Consider the following 15,319-nt stretch of genomic DNA (forward strand, 5'->3'; position numbering starts at 1 on the left):
ACTATTCACAATAGCAAAGACTTGGAACCAACCCAACGATAGACTGGATTAAGAAAATGTGGCACATATACACCATGGAATACTATGTAGCCATAAAAAATGATGAATTCATGTCCTTTGGAGGGTGGAGGAAACTGGAAAACATCATTCTCAGTAACTATCGCAAGGACAAAAAACCAAACACCGCATGTTCTCACTCATAGGTGGGAATTGAACAATGAGAACTCATGGACACAGGAAGGGGAACATCACACTCCGGGGACTGTTGTGGGGTGGGGGGAGGGGGGAGGGACAGCATTAGGAGATATACCTAATGCTAAATGATGAGTTAATGGGTGCAGCAAAACAACATGGCACATGGATACATATGTAACAAACCTGCACATTGTGCACATGTACCCTAAAACCTAAAGTATAATAAAAAAAAGAACTAGAATAAAAGTTATATTAATCAGAGAATAAACAATTTCTTATATTCAGAAAAAAAAAAGAAAAAAGAAAAATAAACCACAAGATAAATGTTCTTATGCTGACTAAAGCTGTAAGAAGTATACAGTGTGAACAAAGAATTCTCATCAAAATAAAATAAAAATACAGGCCAGGTGCAGTGGCTCACTCCTTTGGGATCCCAACATTTTGGGAGGCTGAGGTGGGAGGATCACTTGGGCCCAGAAGTTTGGGACCAGCCTGAGCAACATAGGAAGACCTCATCTCTACAAATAATAATAATAAAAAATAGCTGGATGTGGTAGTGTGTGCCTGTAGTACCAGCTACTCTGGAGGCTGAGGTGGGAGGATTACTTGAGCCTGGGAGTTCAAGGCTGCAGTCAGCTGTGAGCCATGATTGCACTACTGCACTCCAGCCTGGACAACAGAGGGAGACCTTGTCTCAAAAAAAAAAAAAAATGTAATGAAAGCTATCCAATACTTATATTGAACCTCTCTCTTTTGCCCTATGGTTTTCTCATTGGCCAGCAGGAGTGACAGATCTGCATTTGCAGCTGTCATTTGGTCAGGTGGAACTGGCAGACAGAAATGATTACTTCAATTGCTTTCAAGTCTTCCAAGGAAGTTCTTGACCTCTATTATTCCAAAGGTCCCTAAATGGTGCTACAAGAAAGTACCACAGGGCATGAAACATGAGCATGTTGGACCAATGCTGTGGCTGTGTAAGTGGGCTGTGTAAGTGGATTCTCATTCATCTGTGAATCAGGTTAAAGAGGAATCACGTGCATATTTTGTGAATAAAATCAGTTCTTTCCACTAGTTTGCTATCTAATGAGCACTATTCATCAGCATGTGGAAAATCAGTTTTTAGCCTATCCTAAATCTGCATTAATGCAGACTGTTTTTGAATTTTTCATCATTTATTCAGGAGCATTAGTAAAGTACAACTTTGAATTATTTATAAATAAAGGTTTTGGTTAGCATGTTAAATATGTAAGCTACATTCCATGGCTTAGTTTTTAAATACTGGAGAGTACAACTTTTTTAAAACCTTTTAAATAACTTTAAAAACATTCACTTACATTGAACAGCTTAAATTGTTAATTATAAATCATTTTTATGTATTCACCATTTGAATAAGCTTCTAATGTTTTGCTAGTGTGGTGGAAGTTACCAGGTAGTAGACTTGAACATTTTTCAAAATTAAATTTCTTTTAAGGTATTTTATAATTTTTACTGGCCTTCCTTCTAGTTGATCTATTTTAGTGAGGCCTGACATTGCATTTGAGATGAGTACCATTGACTAGGTTAGAATGTGAGGGCTTATTTTCCATTTTAATAACTCCCTACATCACATACAGTTCCTTTGTTGGGATAAAAATCTCAGTAAAGTACACATCGGTCACTATAAATAGCAGCTACAAGCCTGTACATTCAGGAGAGTCTCCAGAGAGTGTATTTTAAACCCCACATTGTTTAGAATAGGAAATTCTTCCAATGTCCATATTTTCCATTGTGGGTGACATGGACTATCCCATGTCACATCTTCACTGGCTTCTGTTTTCCTGTACCATTTAGGAACTCAACTGATGGTTTCCAGCAGATTGTTCAATATGTGCTTTTTCTTTTTCTAAGGGTAGCCTGGGTCTTTTTGTCCAGTGGGAATTGTGCATGCTTCATGGGGCTCTCCAAATAAAAGCTAGATAACTCAGAGCCGGCACCAGCAACTAGGTAATGAAAGAGTCCTTTATTTCTGGAGCTAGTAGCACTACTGTGCCCGCTTAGAATAACAGCAGTCAACCCATTTTTTATTCCCACAGAAAACTTTACACTGTTCGAAGGTTTTCTGGAGGTGGGGGAGACTCAAGAGACTAATATGAAAAATAACTGAGTAAGAAGTGAGCAAATAAACAAGCAGGATGAGGTGATGGGTTATCAGGCTGATTCAAAGACAAGAAGCATCATCAGGTCTAATCACACTGCATCTCTCCCAAGGCATGATTGACAGCTACAGTACATGTATATATCTGCCCACTTCTTCCTTGAACAATTCTTCTGTTTCTCTAATCAAAACTGTTGTGTAGATCTTGATCTTTTTTTAGTGGGGGTTCATTTGGGGGATCTAATATTCCCTCACTATTTGTCCTTTGATGAAGAAGATGAGAAAGGACCTATTATTAAGGGGCCTTGTGCAAAAATTGTGATGTAGAAAAAACTGATATCTGATACCTGTCCTTCCTGCTACTACCTTTTAACATCCTTTAACTCTTCCTATCTAAGCATGAGAGTGTATTTTCCCTGAGCCAGCATCTTCATAGCATATCCTGGCTACCTAGGGATTATCATTGCTACAGATGTTCAGTGGCTTTTGAACTGAACAGAATGAAGTTTTTTGAAACTGTAGGTTGAGGCCGGAGAGAAATTCCCAAGTCCTTTAGTCCCTAAGTGCCTCACGTCATATAAATGATGTCTCATTGTGGCATTGTCAGAGGTATGGTAGAGCTGAAATCAGAGACATATGCCCTTTAGAAAGGTGTCCGTTTTCCATGAGAACTCTACCTGAAATGCAGAATTACTTCTAGAAGACAGATTCTGGTGTCCAGTTGGGTTATGTCATCAGAAATTAACATACACTCTCTTTCCTACGTTCTCTGAAAGGGGGTTGGAAGCCCAAATCATTGTACTCAGGCTTGTAGAGCAACATGTCCAAGAGCACACAGTCAGTGGCAGGGTCAAATCCGGAAACCTTGTCATTTTCTCCAACTCTGGCACTTTTTTTCTTTGCATCATGCGAGGCCCCACTCTCAATTTATTATCACATTAGAGCTAAATGTCCTCTAACTCCTGCTGAAGAGACTGCCTTTTAAATCAAGGATAAAAGAAAAGACACTGGATAAAAGTTCAGCAGATCAGGGCTTCCTTATCTATAAGAGAGAACTAACACTTCTCAGGGTGGCTGAGAAAATTAAGCAAGATATAGAAAAAATGTCGTCGAAAGTATAAAGGTTAAAGTATAAAGGGAAAGTATAAAGGATAAACGCATGACATACGTTGATCATGTTGAAGTGCCTGTGTGATTACATTGGATTCACTTCTATATTAACTGTATGTAGAGTTGCAGGCTTCATGCTGGTCATGTGCTGTGTTTCAAAGGAATTTTCACACTTCTCACCCTGCTGCCTTATGCTAGCTGACTGGCTGTCAGGCATTCTAGTCTTTCAAAAATCAGATGCTGAGAAAACACAATGAAATAAAATGTCACCTGTCACTCTCCCTAGAGCCTGTCACCTCTGGAGAGGGCTTAGGACTTCAATTGCAGGTTAGAAGAACCAAAGCCATTTTATTTTCCCTTTTCCTCTAGTTGTGAATTGAGGAGAAAATGCAGACGATTTAAAATTCTGGCTTTATCCCAATCAGAAGGAAACTGTGCTGTGCTTACTAGGAGAACCCTACTCCCACCTTGGGTCTTACATAGCACTTTTTACATATGTTAATTATTATCCTCTATTTTATATGTTTATTTGTTCTCGTATCTGTTTTCTCCACCAAATTGAAAGCAACTGTCGATCAGAAACTACATCTTACTCACTTTTATTTCCCCAAGACCAGCATACAATGTTGAATGAACACTAATGCCTGTGTATCAAGGCACAACTGTGACAAATTTGCTAAGCTACTTGTGAGGGAGGCAGAAATGTTAGTGACACTCGTTGTGTCTTCTGAATACTGACACCATCAATGCCTCTCCTGGGGTTTCATCACTCCTCTGCTGAGCCTTCCAGCCACTGCGATTTCAACTCCATATCTTTTCTCTAGAGAAATGAAGAGATTTATCTCATGTGTTTTTTTGATTATTAAGGATAATTGGACCTTTACAACATATAATTTTGACCACTTATGCTTAGTTAGTTGCATTGTGGAGGCAAATTATATTAATATGGTAAGAGTTCATTTCCTTTTGTTGGCCTATTTACTCTGGTACTCAAGCCCTTGGTATATTTGCAATTAGTATCTGCATTATAAATCAGATAATCATCAAATTACAGGGTTTATGCCAAACATACAGGAGTCCAACAGTGAACAAACTGTATAATCAAAAATTTCTCTAATGAAAGATCAAGCTTGTGGTCAGGAGGAGTAAAGTATCCAGTTAATCCCAGAAGAATGGGCAGAAGTAGGATAAGGGTAGGGCCAATCTCTGGCATGTATTTATCAACATTCTTTCTGATAATAGAATGTTTAGCATACGGTAGAATGGAGTGTTTAACATACAAGTTGAGTTCAAAGTTTAGATTTCAAATGGTAAATGGTTTTCCAATATTGGGATGTAATGATGGATCAAAAAAGAAAAAGAATAAAGTAATACATTAGAGCTCAATACTTTTTAATCAAGATATGAGGACTTAATTATTTTTTTCCAGTAAAGTCGAGCATTTTTATAAATGGTTTATGGTCCTTGAGTGGTACTATTTGGAAGAAGGAGGAGGAGTATTTATAAATGGAGTTTCTTTATCATAAAATACACCCTTTGGTTAATTTGTTAACATAAAATTTGTAATTAAAATAAAGTTAGTGAACTGGAACTCTCAAAGTACATAGACCCAGAAGCCCAATAGAATAGCCTCAGAAGGCTTAATTTTTTATTCTTTCAGCTTACCTTTCAGCTTAATTTTCGATTCTTAGATCTACTGGGAAAGAGTCAGAAGGAAAGGTAATTTGAAGTTATTCTAGAAAGACTCTGAATTCTAAAATGCCTAGGAGAATCTCAGATTACTTCAGCCCTCTCTACTTTGCAACATATTTTAGAAAGCTGAATTCATATTTCAGATCATTGGCTTTCAAATTTGAAGTGACTGTCTGCTATTTTTTTTAAGTATCATCTATTTTATTTTTTGTTGTTGTTGTCTTCATAATGTGTTAACATTAAAAAGCTTTCCAGATGGCTTCTGGCTTTTAAATGAGAAAACTGAATTTTTTTTTACTAAATATTTTCCCTTAAAAACCTGCCAGGCTGGTTGTTATTCTATAAATTAGTGAGATTAAAAAAAGGCCCCACTTGCTTTTCCTGTTTTAATCTTAATAAGAGCTTGATTTCTCTACTCAATAATGTCAAAGTAAAATAGCATCTTAAAATAGAAAAGCTTTCTTCTCCTACTCTATTTCTTATCTCCTGCCTTAGGCTACCATTATAAAGATATCTAAGACTCTACAGAAGAGCAGTTCTGATAAATACAATGCATAAGGGTCAAATTGCATTAGGTCTCCCAGATTTGAGCAAGTGGAGTCCAACTGTAATCCACGATATTAGTGAGTGTAAAGAAAGAATGGCCAGTAGAAGCTGGCCGCTGTGGCTCACGCCTGTAATCCCAGCACTTTGGGAGGCCGAGGCGGGTGGATCACCTGAGGTCAGGAGTTCGAGACCAGCCTGACCAACACGGTGAGGTCTCTACTAAAAATACAAAATTAGCTGGGCATGGTGGCACATGCCTGTAATCCCAGCTACCTGGAAGGCTGAGGCAGGAGAATTGCTTGAACCTAGGAAGTGGAGGTTGCAGTGAGCCAGGATCACACCATTGCACTCCAGCCTGGGCAACAAGAGCGAAACTCCGTCTCAAAAAAGAAAAAAAAAGGAATGGCCAGTAGAAGAAGCCTGCACGTCTGCCAAGTTCAAGACCTGGTTTGGTCCTGGGGATCTAGGAATATCCAAATGAGACAGACCTTGAATCTCAGGGTTGGTTGAGTTTCAGGGTGGTGATATGAGATTTATGGCTTGAATCTCAGAGTTGTGACATGAAACGTATTCTCTCCACTTGGAGAAGTGTTTCTTCACGTCTCCTGTTGGCTTGGGTAAAATATTACCTGTGATGATTTCACCTCCCTTTTGCTCTGACTTCACACTCATGAAGAAGTCTCTATTGACTATGCAGCTTCCTGACATCCTGGCTTGGGGAATGGCAGGTGCCCTGGTTGGGAAATGAGAGTTCTCCAGGCACTGAAGATGGAGGGCATTTATTCTATCTTAATTGGCACTAGAGATGGCATCAGTCTCTTGTGGATCTGTGAGTTCATCAATCTTCCTGATACCTGTCGATTCTGGACCTCCCAAGATCCTATTTCTGGTGCAGAACTGTTATGAATACTCGAAAAAAAAAAAAGGCTAATCTGTAGAAACCTTTGGAAAAACAAGCCAACTGACCTTGGTGCAGCATCTCTACTCCATCATTGTCCATCTTCACTCCAGAGAAAAAATCACAAGTACTTATTGGCCATCTGATATATACCTAACACCCTTCTAGGCTGTATCAAGTGCAAAAGTGGTGGTAGGAAATACCCCTTCCGGCAAAAATGTTACACTGTAACTTATTTGGTAAAAACAACTATATACACAGGAACAATGAATAAATAAGACTCTGTGTATTTGTATTTATCCATATATTTCTTTCTTTCTTTCTTTTATTTTTTAATTTTTTTTTGAGACAGAGTCTCACTCTGTCACCCAGGCTAGAATACACTGGTGTGATCTCGGCTCACTGCAGCCTCCGCCTCCCAGGTTCAAGTGATTCTCGTGCCTCAGCCTCTGGAGGGGTTACAGGCGTGCACCACCATGTCAGGCTAACTTTTGTATTTTTAACAGAGACGAGGTTTCGCTATGTTGGCCAGTCTGGTCTCTAACTCCTGACCTCAGGTGATCCTCTTGCCTCGGCCTCCCAAAGTGCTGGGATTACAGGTGTGAGCCCTGAGGCCTGGCATCATACATTTATTTCTATCTATAGATCATAATCAAGTGCTGATCCCAGTCAGATGTTATTACAAAATATAACAGAACCTAATAAAGCGTTATTATATAATGTACATAATAAGCACAACACCTAAAGTATCTGAAACACATAATGGATTATTTCTCTAGCAATAGGAGCAATATGCTTTCATCCAGGTCTGACCACCCTCCAAAAAGAAGGAAATCAATATTTTTTAAGACTTTATATGATATCGCTGGAAAAAAATCTGGATTTGATTCCAGCTATAAAAGCCATTTGTAAATTTAATATCCAGATGCATAAAGTGGACACCCACAAATAAATTTATGATTGTGGAAATATTTAGACACTTTGAACAAGAGTGGTACACACTGAGAATTCTGTGGCTTATGAACTAATATGCTTCCTTTGAAGATTTGACCTTTTCTTCTGCACTAGAATTATCTCCTGAGTCCTTATAATAATTTCCTTCACAACCTGTACCTATGAACAACAAATCTACATTCTAAAATATAGCACTATGGCCTAGATTCAGTTTCTTGTGGGTAGAAATCACATTCTTCATGTACACACTTCTTTCCTAGAATTATATAAAGCAGATATTATTATTATCATTTTCACTGAGACCAGAATCAGAATTTTGTAGATGTGCACCAGCCACCATTCATTCAAGACATTGTTAGAGCCCTGCTATTTCCAAGCACTGTTTATTGTTTTAAAGATATGTTTCAAGTTGGAGGGCAGAAAGGAGTTAGAGGCATGATCCTTTTCAGATAGAAACTTTTCAGGAAAAGAAAATAGTCCAGTTGTTTAAAAAACCCTGGATTTTAAAAAGAGCTTAGAGAGTCGGCCTAAGTAATTGGTGCAAGACAGTTTAAACAGAAACAGGGAGTCTCACAGCAAGTTGGCTGGAGGGGCTGACTCATACATTGCAACATAATTATTTCTCAAATAACATGCAAACAAGAATGGGCTCAAGCTTTCTGATCTCTCTCTCCCTAACAAGATAAATTAGAAAGAAATAAAGTCAAATCCAGGAAGACTTCATAGAGGTAAGGCCAGGAACTTGTTCTTAAAGAACCACTAGAATTCAGAGAAGCAAAAGGAGTAAGAGTGGGCATAGGACTTACAAAGCAATTCATTTGGAGAAGAAAAAAAGAAAAAGCAAAAACCCTGGATGTAGCACAAAACTGAATGAATGATCTCTCTAAGAGATGCTATTATCAATGTGAAAATGATGTTAGGACGTGTTAACAGGAACGTGGCAAGCAGCACTGGGACTTCAGCCAGGCCTTGGTCAGCTTTTATTATGTCCAATTTTGGTTTCCCGTTTGAAGAGTTGTTATAGTCAGGCTGATATTAAAAGGATGGAAAATAGGCATTGGCGTCTAGCCTAGAAAAGACGAGACTAAAGGATGACTTAATACCTGTGGCCCTCATAGAGATAAGTAGGTTTCTATTCAGCAACAGGAAATCTAGTTCGATAACAGGATAAATTGAGCGTGAGAGTGATTAAACACTGGGACCTTGATCACAGGATGTCACCTACTGAAGTATAGTTCTTTAGCTCTACTGCTTTCAGAGTACTGTTCACTTTCTGTCTTGTAATAGAATTTTTGTATACATGTCTTATCTCCCGTTGGGACTGCCCTCCTTATCTTTGCATCCCCCACAGCACTTAGTGCAATGACTTGCTTGTAGTAAACATTCCAATAGTGCTAAGCGAAGCAAAGCAAAAAGGAATTGCTGGGACAAAATAAAACTACATGGTCACCATTATAAGGCCAATAAGACAGTGTCACAACCCAAGCCCCTATTACAGAGATAGATGAGGCAAAGAATAATTAAGAAATGTGTATCAGCATAGGCCACGAGGATGCTGGTGAAGAACCACTGGAGGACTAAGATGAGGAGTAAACTGTGATTTTTCCACAGCAGCGCCTACATTCAATATCACAGGACATTACAGAGCAATATAGTTTAAGTGAACATATTCAACGCCATGGCGGGGGCAGGGGATGGGAGATGCCATCAGCTATGAGGGGAAGACTATGAGAAGCCAACAGAAAGGAGGAAAGAGTCACTGCCTTTGCATATGTAAACTCCTTTACCTACATTCCTGTTCACCTTGGGGTGGGGGAACCGCTATCTAGGCAAGATTTTTTGCCTAGTTCTAAGAGTACAGAGCCTATGAATTTCTTCATAAGAAAATTTATCTCCAACAGCCTTTTCAGACATCCCCTTTGTACTACTGGAACTGCTGCCTCCCTAGTGGTAGATTTCCCTTAGGTTTATGTGAGTTTCTGTAGGAAGTGAATGGCTCTGTGCATGTTGTGTGTGTGCATGTGTGCGTATGCATGCATGTGTGTATATGTGTGTGTGCCTGTGTGTGCGTGCATGTCTGTATGTGTGTGCATGTGTGTATGCATGCATGTGTGTATATGTATGTGTGCATGTGTGTATGCATGCATGTGTGTATATGTGTATGTCCATGTGTGCATATGCATGCATGCGTATATATGTGTGTGCCTCTGTGTGCATGTGTCTGTATGTGCATGCATGTGTATGTGTGTGCATGTGTATGTGTGCACATGTGTATGTGTGTGCATGTGTGCACATGCATGCATTCGTGTATATGTGTGTGTGCCTGTGTGTGCATGCGTGTCTGTATGTGTGTGCATGTGTATGTGTGTGCATGTGTGTCATAAGTGCATTGGGGCTTGTGCACAGTGCTTCCCACATACCTCTGTTTTCCCTAGGGAATTGTTCCAAGGTAGAAGCTGTTCTTAAACAACCGCTGCAGACTCTAAAGTCTGGAATAGATCATGTGGTCCGGTCTCCTACCTCCATGAAGTAAAGTTATTTTTCAAAAATCATATTTTCTTAATAAAGGACCACCCTGTGGTGGGAGCTGTTCCTTTCTATTACACTGACCTCCCTCAAACCTTCCCAGCCCAGAATCTGTTTGATGAAAAATTAAACAATAAAGTGTCCAGAAACAAAGGATACTATGAGTAATCTCAGAGTGGCCCAGACTTTCATTTTTCCTAGTAAAAGAGTCCTGAAGCATCATCAAATTCATGATACCTATTATCTTGCTGAAGGATGACTGGCCCACTTGTTCATGGTGCCAATGAATAGTCATTAGTTCACTTCTCAGAGACACCAGTTCTGGCAGCTGGACACTGGGTACCATTCTCTGCTATGCAGTGAAAGCACACAGGCCTGTAGGTCTCTGCAGGACCAGAACACTGTGCACAAATAACCTTTAGATTGTTATTTCTCAATCCTCTTACCTTGCCTCTCCAGCCCCAGCCACCAGGTCTCAGAGGACTCTTGGAAGCACTTGCCTAGCCCAGCCCTGCTCTCAGCTCGTGATTCACTTGTTATCTCTATGCATCTTCCCGCATTGCCTGTCTTTCATTGGCCTTTGTGTTCTTCCTGTTCCCAGAGAGTGTTTGAACCAGATCCAAGACTCACTTCTCTCTTCACTGTTCCGATGTCAGTACCCTACCAGGTAGCATGAGCTATAACTAGGTTTTACTATCACAAACTGAAGACAGACAGCCGCTTCCCAAATGCATGCCCCTAATAACAAAGGAGGGTGTGTGCTGTTTCCCTTTCCCTCTTTTGGCAATTAGGGAAATAGCCTGGTGGACATCCTGTGTACAGCTGGCAATTAGCACACTTTCTGTACATGGATTCTGCACATGAGTGGAAGATTACTAAATTCTTATTCTCCTCCATGGAGAATACTGGCCAGAAAGAACCACAGATATTTTTTTCTAGGTTATTCCATTTTATGAACCTATTCTGAATATGCCAAAACTATACTTGTCACCTCGGAATTGGGGTGGGGGCTGGGGAGGAGGGAATCAGGAGGTGATAGCTTTCTCGCACGGCTGCGACAGATAACTACAAACTTGGTGGCTTTAAACAACACAACTTATTAGGTACAGTTCTATAGGTTAGATGTCTGACACAGGTCTCATTGGGCTAACATCAAGGTGTCAGCAGGGCTGCGCTCCCTCCTGGAGGCTCCAGGGAAGAATCCATTTCCTTGCTTTTTCCAGCTTCTAGAGGAAGTCACATTCCCAGGTTCTTGGATCCCCTCTCCATCTTCAAAGCCATCACCAGTCTAACTGTCTGCCCACCCTGAAGATATAGCGCCCCTAACCACAGCTGGAAAGGGGTCTCTGATTTTAAAGAGCCATGTGATCCATTCCAGCACACCTGGATAATCCAGGATGCTCTCCCCATCTCAATGCCTTTAATTTCATCACATCTACAAGGTCCCTTTTGCCACGCAAATTAACATGTTCTCAGGTTCTGGAGATTTGGGGGAAACGTTATTCCACCTATCATAGAAAACCACTGACTTTTGTAAGTAATTGAAGGGAAAAAATTAATTGGGCAAAATTCGGTAGAAAGAGGAACAGCAGAATGCCTCGATACATGTTTCTGTCTCAGTTCTAGAGCGAGAAACTCAAGACAAGTCAGTGTATATTTAAGTCCTCTTGTGTGAAGGCAGATGTATCTCTACTTTTATGGGTGTCTTATGTGCTACTTTCATCAATATATGTTTGGTGATCACATGTGTAATCAGAGATATTTAAATGCATATATTCATAATGATATATGCAGATAATTAAGTTTATTAAACTGTATTTACTCTATAAACTACGACTTCATTTTTTGTTTTGTTTTGTTTTTTGTTTTTTGAGATGGAGTCTCACTCTGTGGCCCAGGTTGGAGTGCAGTGGCACCACCTCAGCTCACTGCAACCTCTGCCTCCTGGGTTCAAGCGATTCTCCTGCTGCAGCCTCCCAAGTAGCTGGGACTACGGGCACCGGCCACCAAGCCTGGGTAATTTTTGTATTTTTAGTAGAGATGGGGTTTTACCATGTTGGCCAGGCTGGTCTCGAACTCCTGACCTTGATCCACCCGCCTCAGCCTCCCAGAGTGCTGGGATTACAGGCATGAGCCACCTCGCCTGGCCTATAAAACTATGACTCTGATGACCGCACAGTATTTAAGGAAGAAAACAACCAAAATGTTCTAGCTAAAGTGAAGAGAACTCTTAACCTAACCCAATTAAACTGTAAGTTGAACACAAGAGTAGCGGATGCAGTTCAGCTCCATGACATTGCATGAGTCGTCTAAATGCTCTGTGCTTTGGTGTCCTTGTCTGCGTGTGACATGAAGCCACAGATCTCAAAGATCTCTTTCATTCCGTAAAAGCGCTCTCAATGTGTGAAGTTGACTGCTTCTCCTGCTGTTTACTAAGAGAATAATCTTAATCCTACATTGTGGAAATCTGATTTGTTCTCACTTGACAGAAAGCCAGTCCCACGAGCAGCTTGGTACCCAAGTACCAGTCTGTTTAGTGCTCATTAGAGATGAAGAACCACATTCATAAGTCAAGCTGAGATGGAGTGTCATCTCCAGACAGAATCAACACCACCCCCTCCTCAGGAACTGGGATTTGGCTGCTTTCCAAGCCGCTGCTGACCAGGCTCCATTGCCCAGCTTGGCTGATGAGATCACTGGCAGAGTACCATGGGTGCAGACGGGGCCTGCTGTTTCAACATGTTCTCAGGAGGGCTCTTGCCCACATTTCTTGGAGAGGTGTGAGCACCAAACATGCTGAACCATCCAGCCCATCACTGAGCAGGGCCGTCTCTCTTCATCCCTTTTCATTTGGTTTGCATTTTTATGTCATGCCTCCTTCCCTGGATAAAAGGGATATGAGGAGTTTCTCAGATTTGATTTCTCAGTGGGAACTGTTTGCTTTGGAAGCCACCTACACCAATGCTAATTGAGAACAGAGCTCAGAATGGGAGCCTGAGAACTGCACCCGGATGAACTTTTTGGTGGGCTGATTTCTGTTGATCTTGTCAGAATTAGGTTGTATATGCATGTAATACCATCATCAACTATTTTCCAAAAGGCTGAGCAAATGCATCAGTGTCTTTTTCCTTTGACCTGTTACTTACCTTGGAAAAATTATTTGTAGTTAAGCATATAAAGTCTTCATCAGGAAAGCTACTGGGGATCCTGGCCCTGACTACCCAGCAATAACATTTCTGGAACTCTCGAAGCAATCAGTGCTCTCTAATCGCGAAACACGATGGGCTTCTATTAGAGAGATTACAGTAAAAAATAACAATCAGCTCTCTGATGATCCTGTGAGGAGGGAACGGGTGGGGAGGAGTAGATTTGGCTGAGGACAAGCCCAGACTTTCGTCACAGGGACAGACCAACGTGTTAACACAAAGGGAGAACACGGGAGCATCCTGCACCGTGCATTTCAGCCACAGATCACATGGCCCCTCCGCGGGCCCGGCCCACGCCCTGACCGCCCAGCCCGGCTGGGTCTCCCTATCTCTCTGCCCCGCCGCCCCTTCCCAACTGCGGACATGCTGGGTGGATCCGGATCGCATGGAAGACGCAGCCTGGCCGCGCTCTCCCAGTGAGTCCCCATTTCGCCTCTTTGGTTTTTCCTTTCTTTTCTTTTTTTATAAAAAACCAAACGAATTGTTGTAAAAAAAAAAAAAAAAAAAAAAAAAAATGTGGGAGTGGGAGGGGAGAGGAGGAGACACCAGGCAGGAAAGGAATGCAGGGAGTGTGTGAGTTTCAGACCTGTCTGAAACTTTCTGGTTTCCAGTTCATGGTTGCTCTGATTCGCTGGTTTTTCTCGTTTCCATTTTAATGGTGGTTTGTGGACCATTTGCCAGTTTATACCTAGGCACGGGTTTCTCCGTTTCAAATACCAATCCATAAAGCGTTGTGTTTCTAAAGGTCTGCTGTTAATTTAGACCTTAGCCCTCCGTTCAGAATGATCCATTTGCAGGGCTCAGAGATTTTGGCTAAAGCACACATTGCCCAATCCTTAGAGTAAACAGCCAAAGCCCTCAATATACTGACCATCTGACTAAGACAGAACAAGACCCAGAGCATATGCTATTGATCAGGGAATTGTTCAGATAACGGGCTCCAAGGGTTTAGGATCATGAAATCCTGGAATGTTAAAGCCAGAAGGGAGGCCTTTAGACTCTTTGGTGCAATGCTGTCTTTCAACAGGCAGGGAAACAGAACCCAAAGGGGTAACTCAACTTACCCCAAAGCAGACAACAGTCGGTAGCAAAGCCATGTCTTTGTACTCTCATGCAAAGGGCCGTTTTCACACTGGTGTTTATGAGGTTTGAAGAACTTACTGGGTCTTGGGAAAAGGTACCGCACAAGAATTAGAACACCAAATGGCCTTTCAGTAAATCTTTTCCATTTTTGAGAGTTTTGGCACCGATTCAGCATGACAATTGTTGTTCCAGTTGTTCCAGCGTTTGTGCAACAGTTAATCAAATAAACAGAGGAACTCATCAGGGTCCTAAAAACAAGACCCATGTCCATTACATTAGCAGATCTCTTGGATAGCTAGTTTCCGTAAGTGTGATTATTCACGTGGGAGAGCTCAAAGGGACTTTAGAGGTTATCTATATAGTCCAGTGCTTATCAAACTTTTTTAAAAATCCAATTTAATCTTAAAGGGAATGCTATTGCATACAGGAGATGTTCTGCTTAAAGAGAAGGTTTGGGATCTAGAGCTCCTCAACCTTGCTCTACTCTGCAGTCATAGCCCACTGCACAATTCTACCCCTCTCCTCATCCCTCTTCTACCCCACCTCCCCGCCCTCTTCATCAAAACTTCCTTGGAATCCTAGGTCTCCATGGAACAGTTCAGAAACCACTGATCTCATTGAAAGCCTTCATTTTAGATGAGGAAACTGAGGCACAGGAAGGGCTTGCCCAGGGTCACACAGCTGATCAGCAATAGAGCGTGGGATGCTAGGAAAAGAGCCCAGTCTGGCTGGCTGTCTCTCTTTCTCTCAACTCATGGTCCTGAGGCTTGTTTCCACTCCTTCATGCCTATGATTCTATCAGTCTCCTTTCTCTGCGTCTCTCTTCTCTGTTTACTCTGCCATTTCCTGGATTTCAACAGCTATTACCTCTCACCGGGATGGTTGTCATTGCCTGCCATCTGGTCCTCAGCCTCTGTCTCTCTCCTCTTTCTGATCCAGCCCCCCTACAGCCCCCACCCTTGAAGATAAAGTCCA

The 15,319-nt window shown here is 41.4% G+C and overlaps 1 protein-coding gene across 16 annotated transcripts in view; it reads left to right on the forward strand.

Moving 5' to 3' along the window:
- Window positions 1-15,319, forward strand: part of CALD1 (caldesmon 1) — a 196,744-nt gene that overhangs the window by 102,613 nt on the left and 78,812 nt on the right. For 3 of the 16 annotated variants that reach the window (XR_008658605.2, XM_063642277.1, XM_063642279.1), the window contains exon 1: window positions 13,385-13,677. The exons of 11 other annotated variants lie outside the window; for them this stretch is intronic. Coding sequence is in view for 4 of the 5 variants with exons in the window: in XM_063642277.1 (XP_063498347.1) it covers window positions 13,625-13,677 (53 nt within the window). In the remaining variant the exon portion in view is untranslated. Of the gene's footprint in view, window positions 1-13,384; window positions 13,678-15,319 lie in introns of those variants that run through there. 2 more of the 16 variants (XM_063642286.1, XM_063642285.1) reach the window with 2 other exon arrangements.

The sequence above is a fragment of the Symphalangus syndactylus genome, chromosome 6, assembly GCF_028878055.3.
Source record: "Symphalangus syndactylus isolate Jambi chromosome 6, NHGRI_mSymSyn1-v2.1_pri, whole genome shotgun sequence".
NCBI classification, from domain to species: Eukaryota; Metazoa; Chordata; class Mammalia; order Primates; family Hylobatidae; genus Symphalangus; species Symphalangus syndactylus.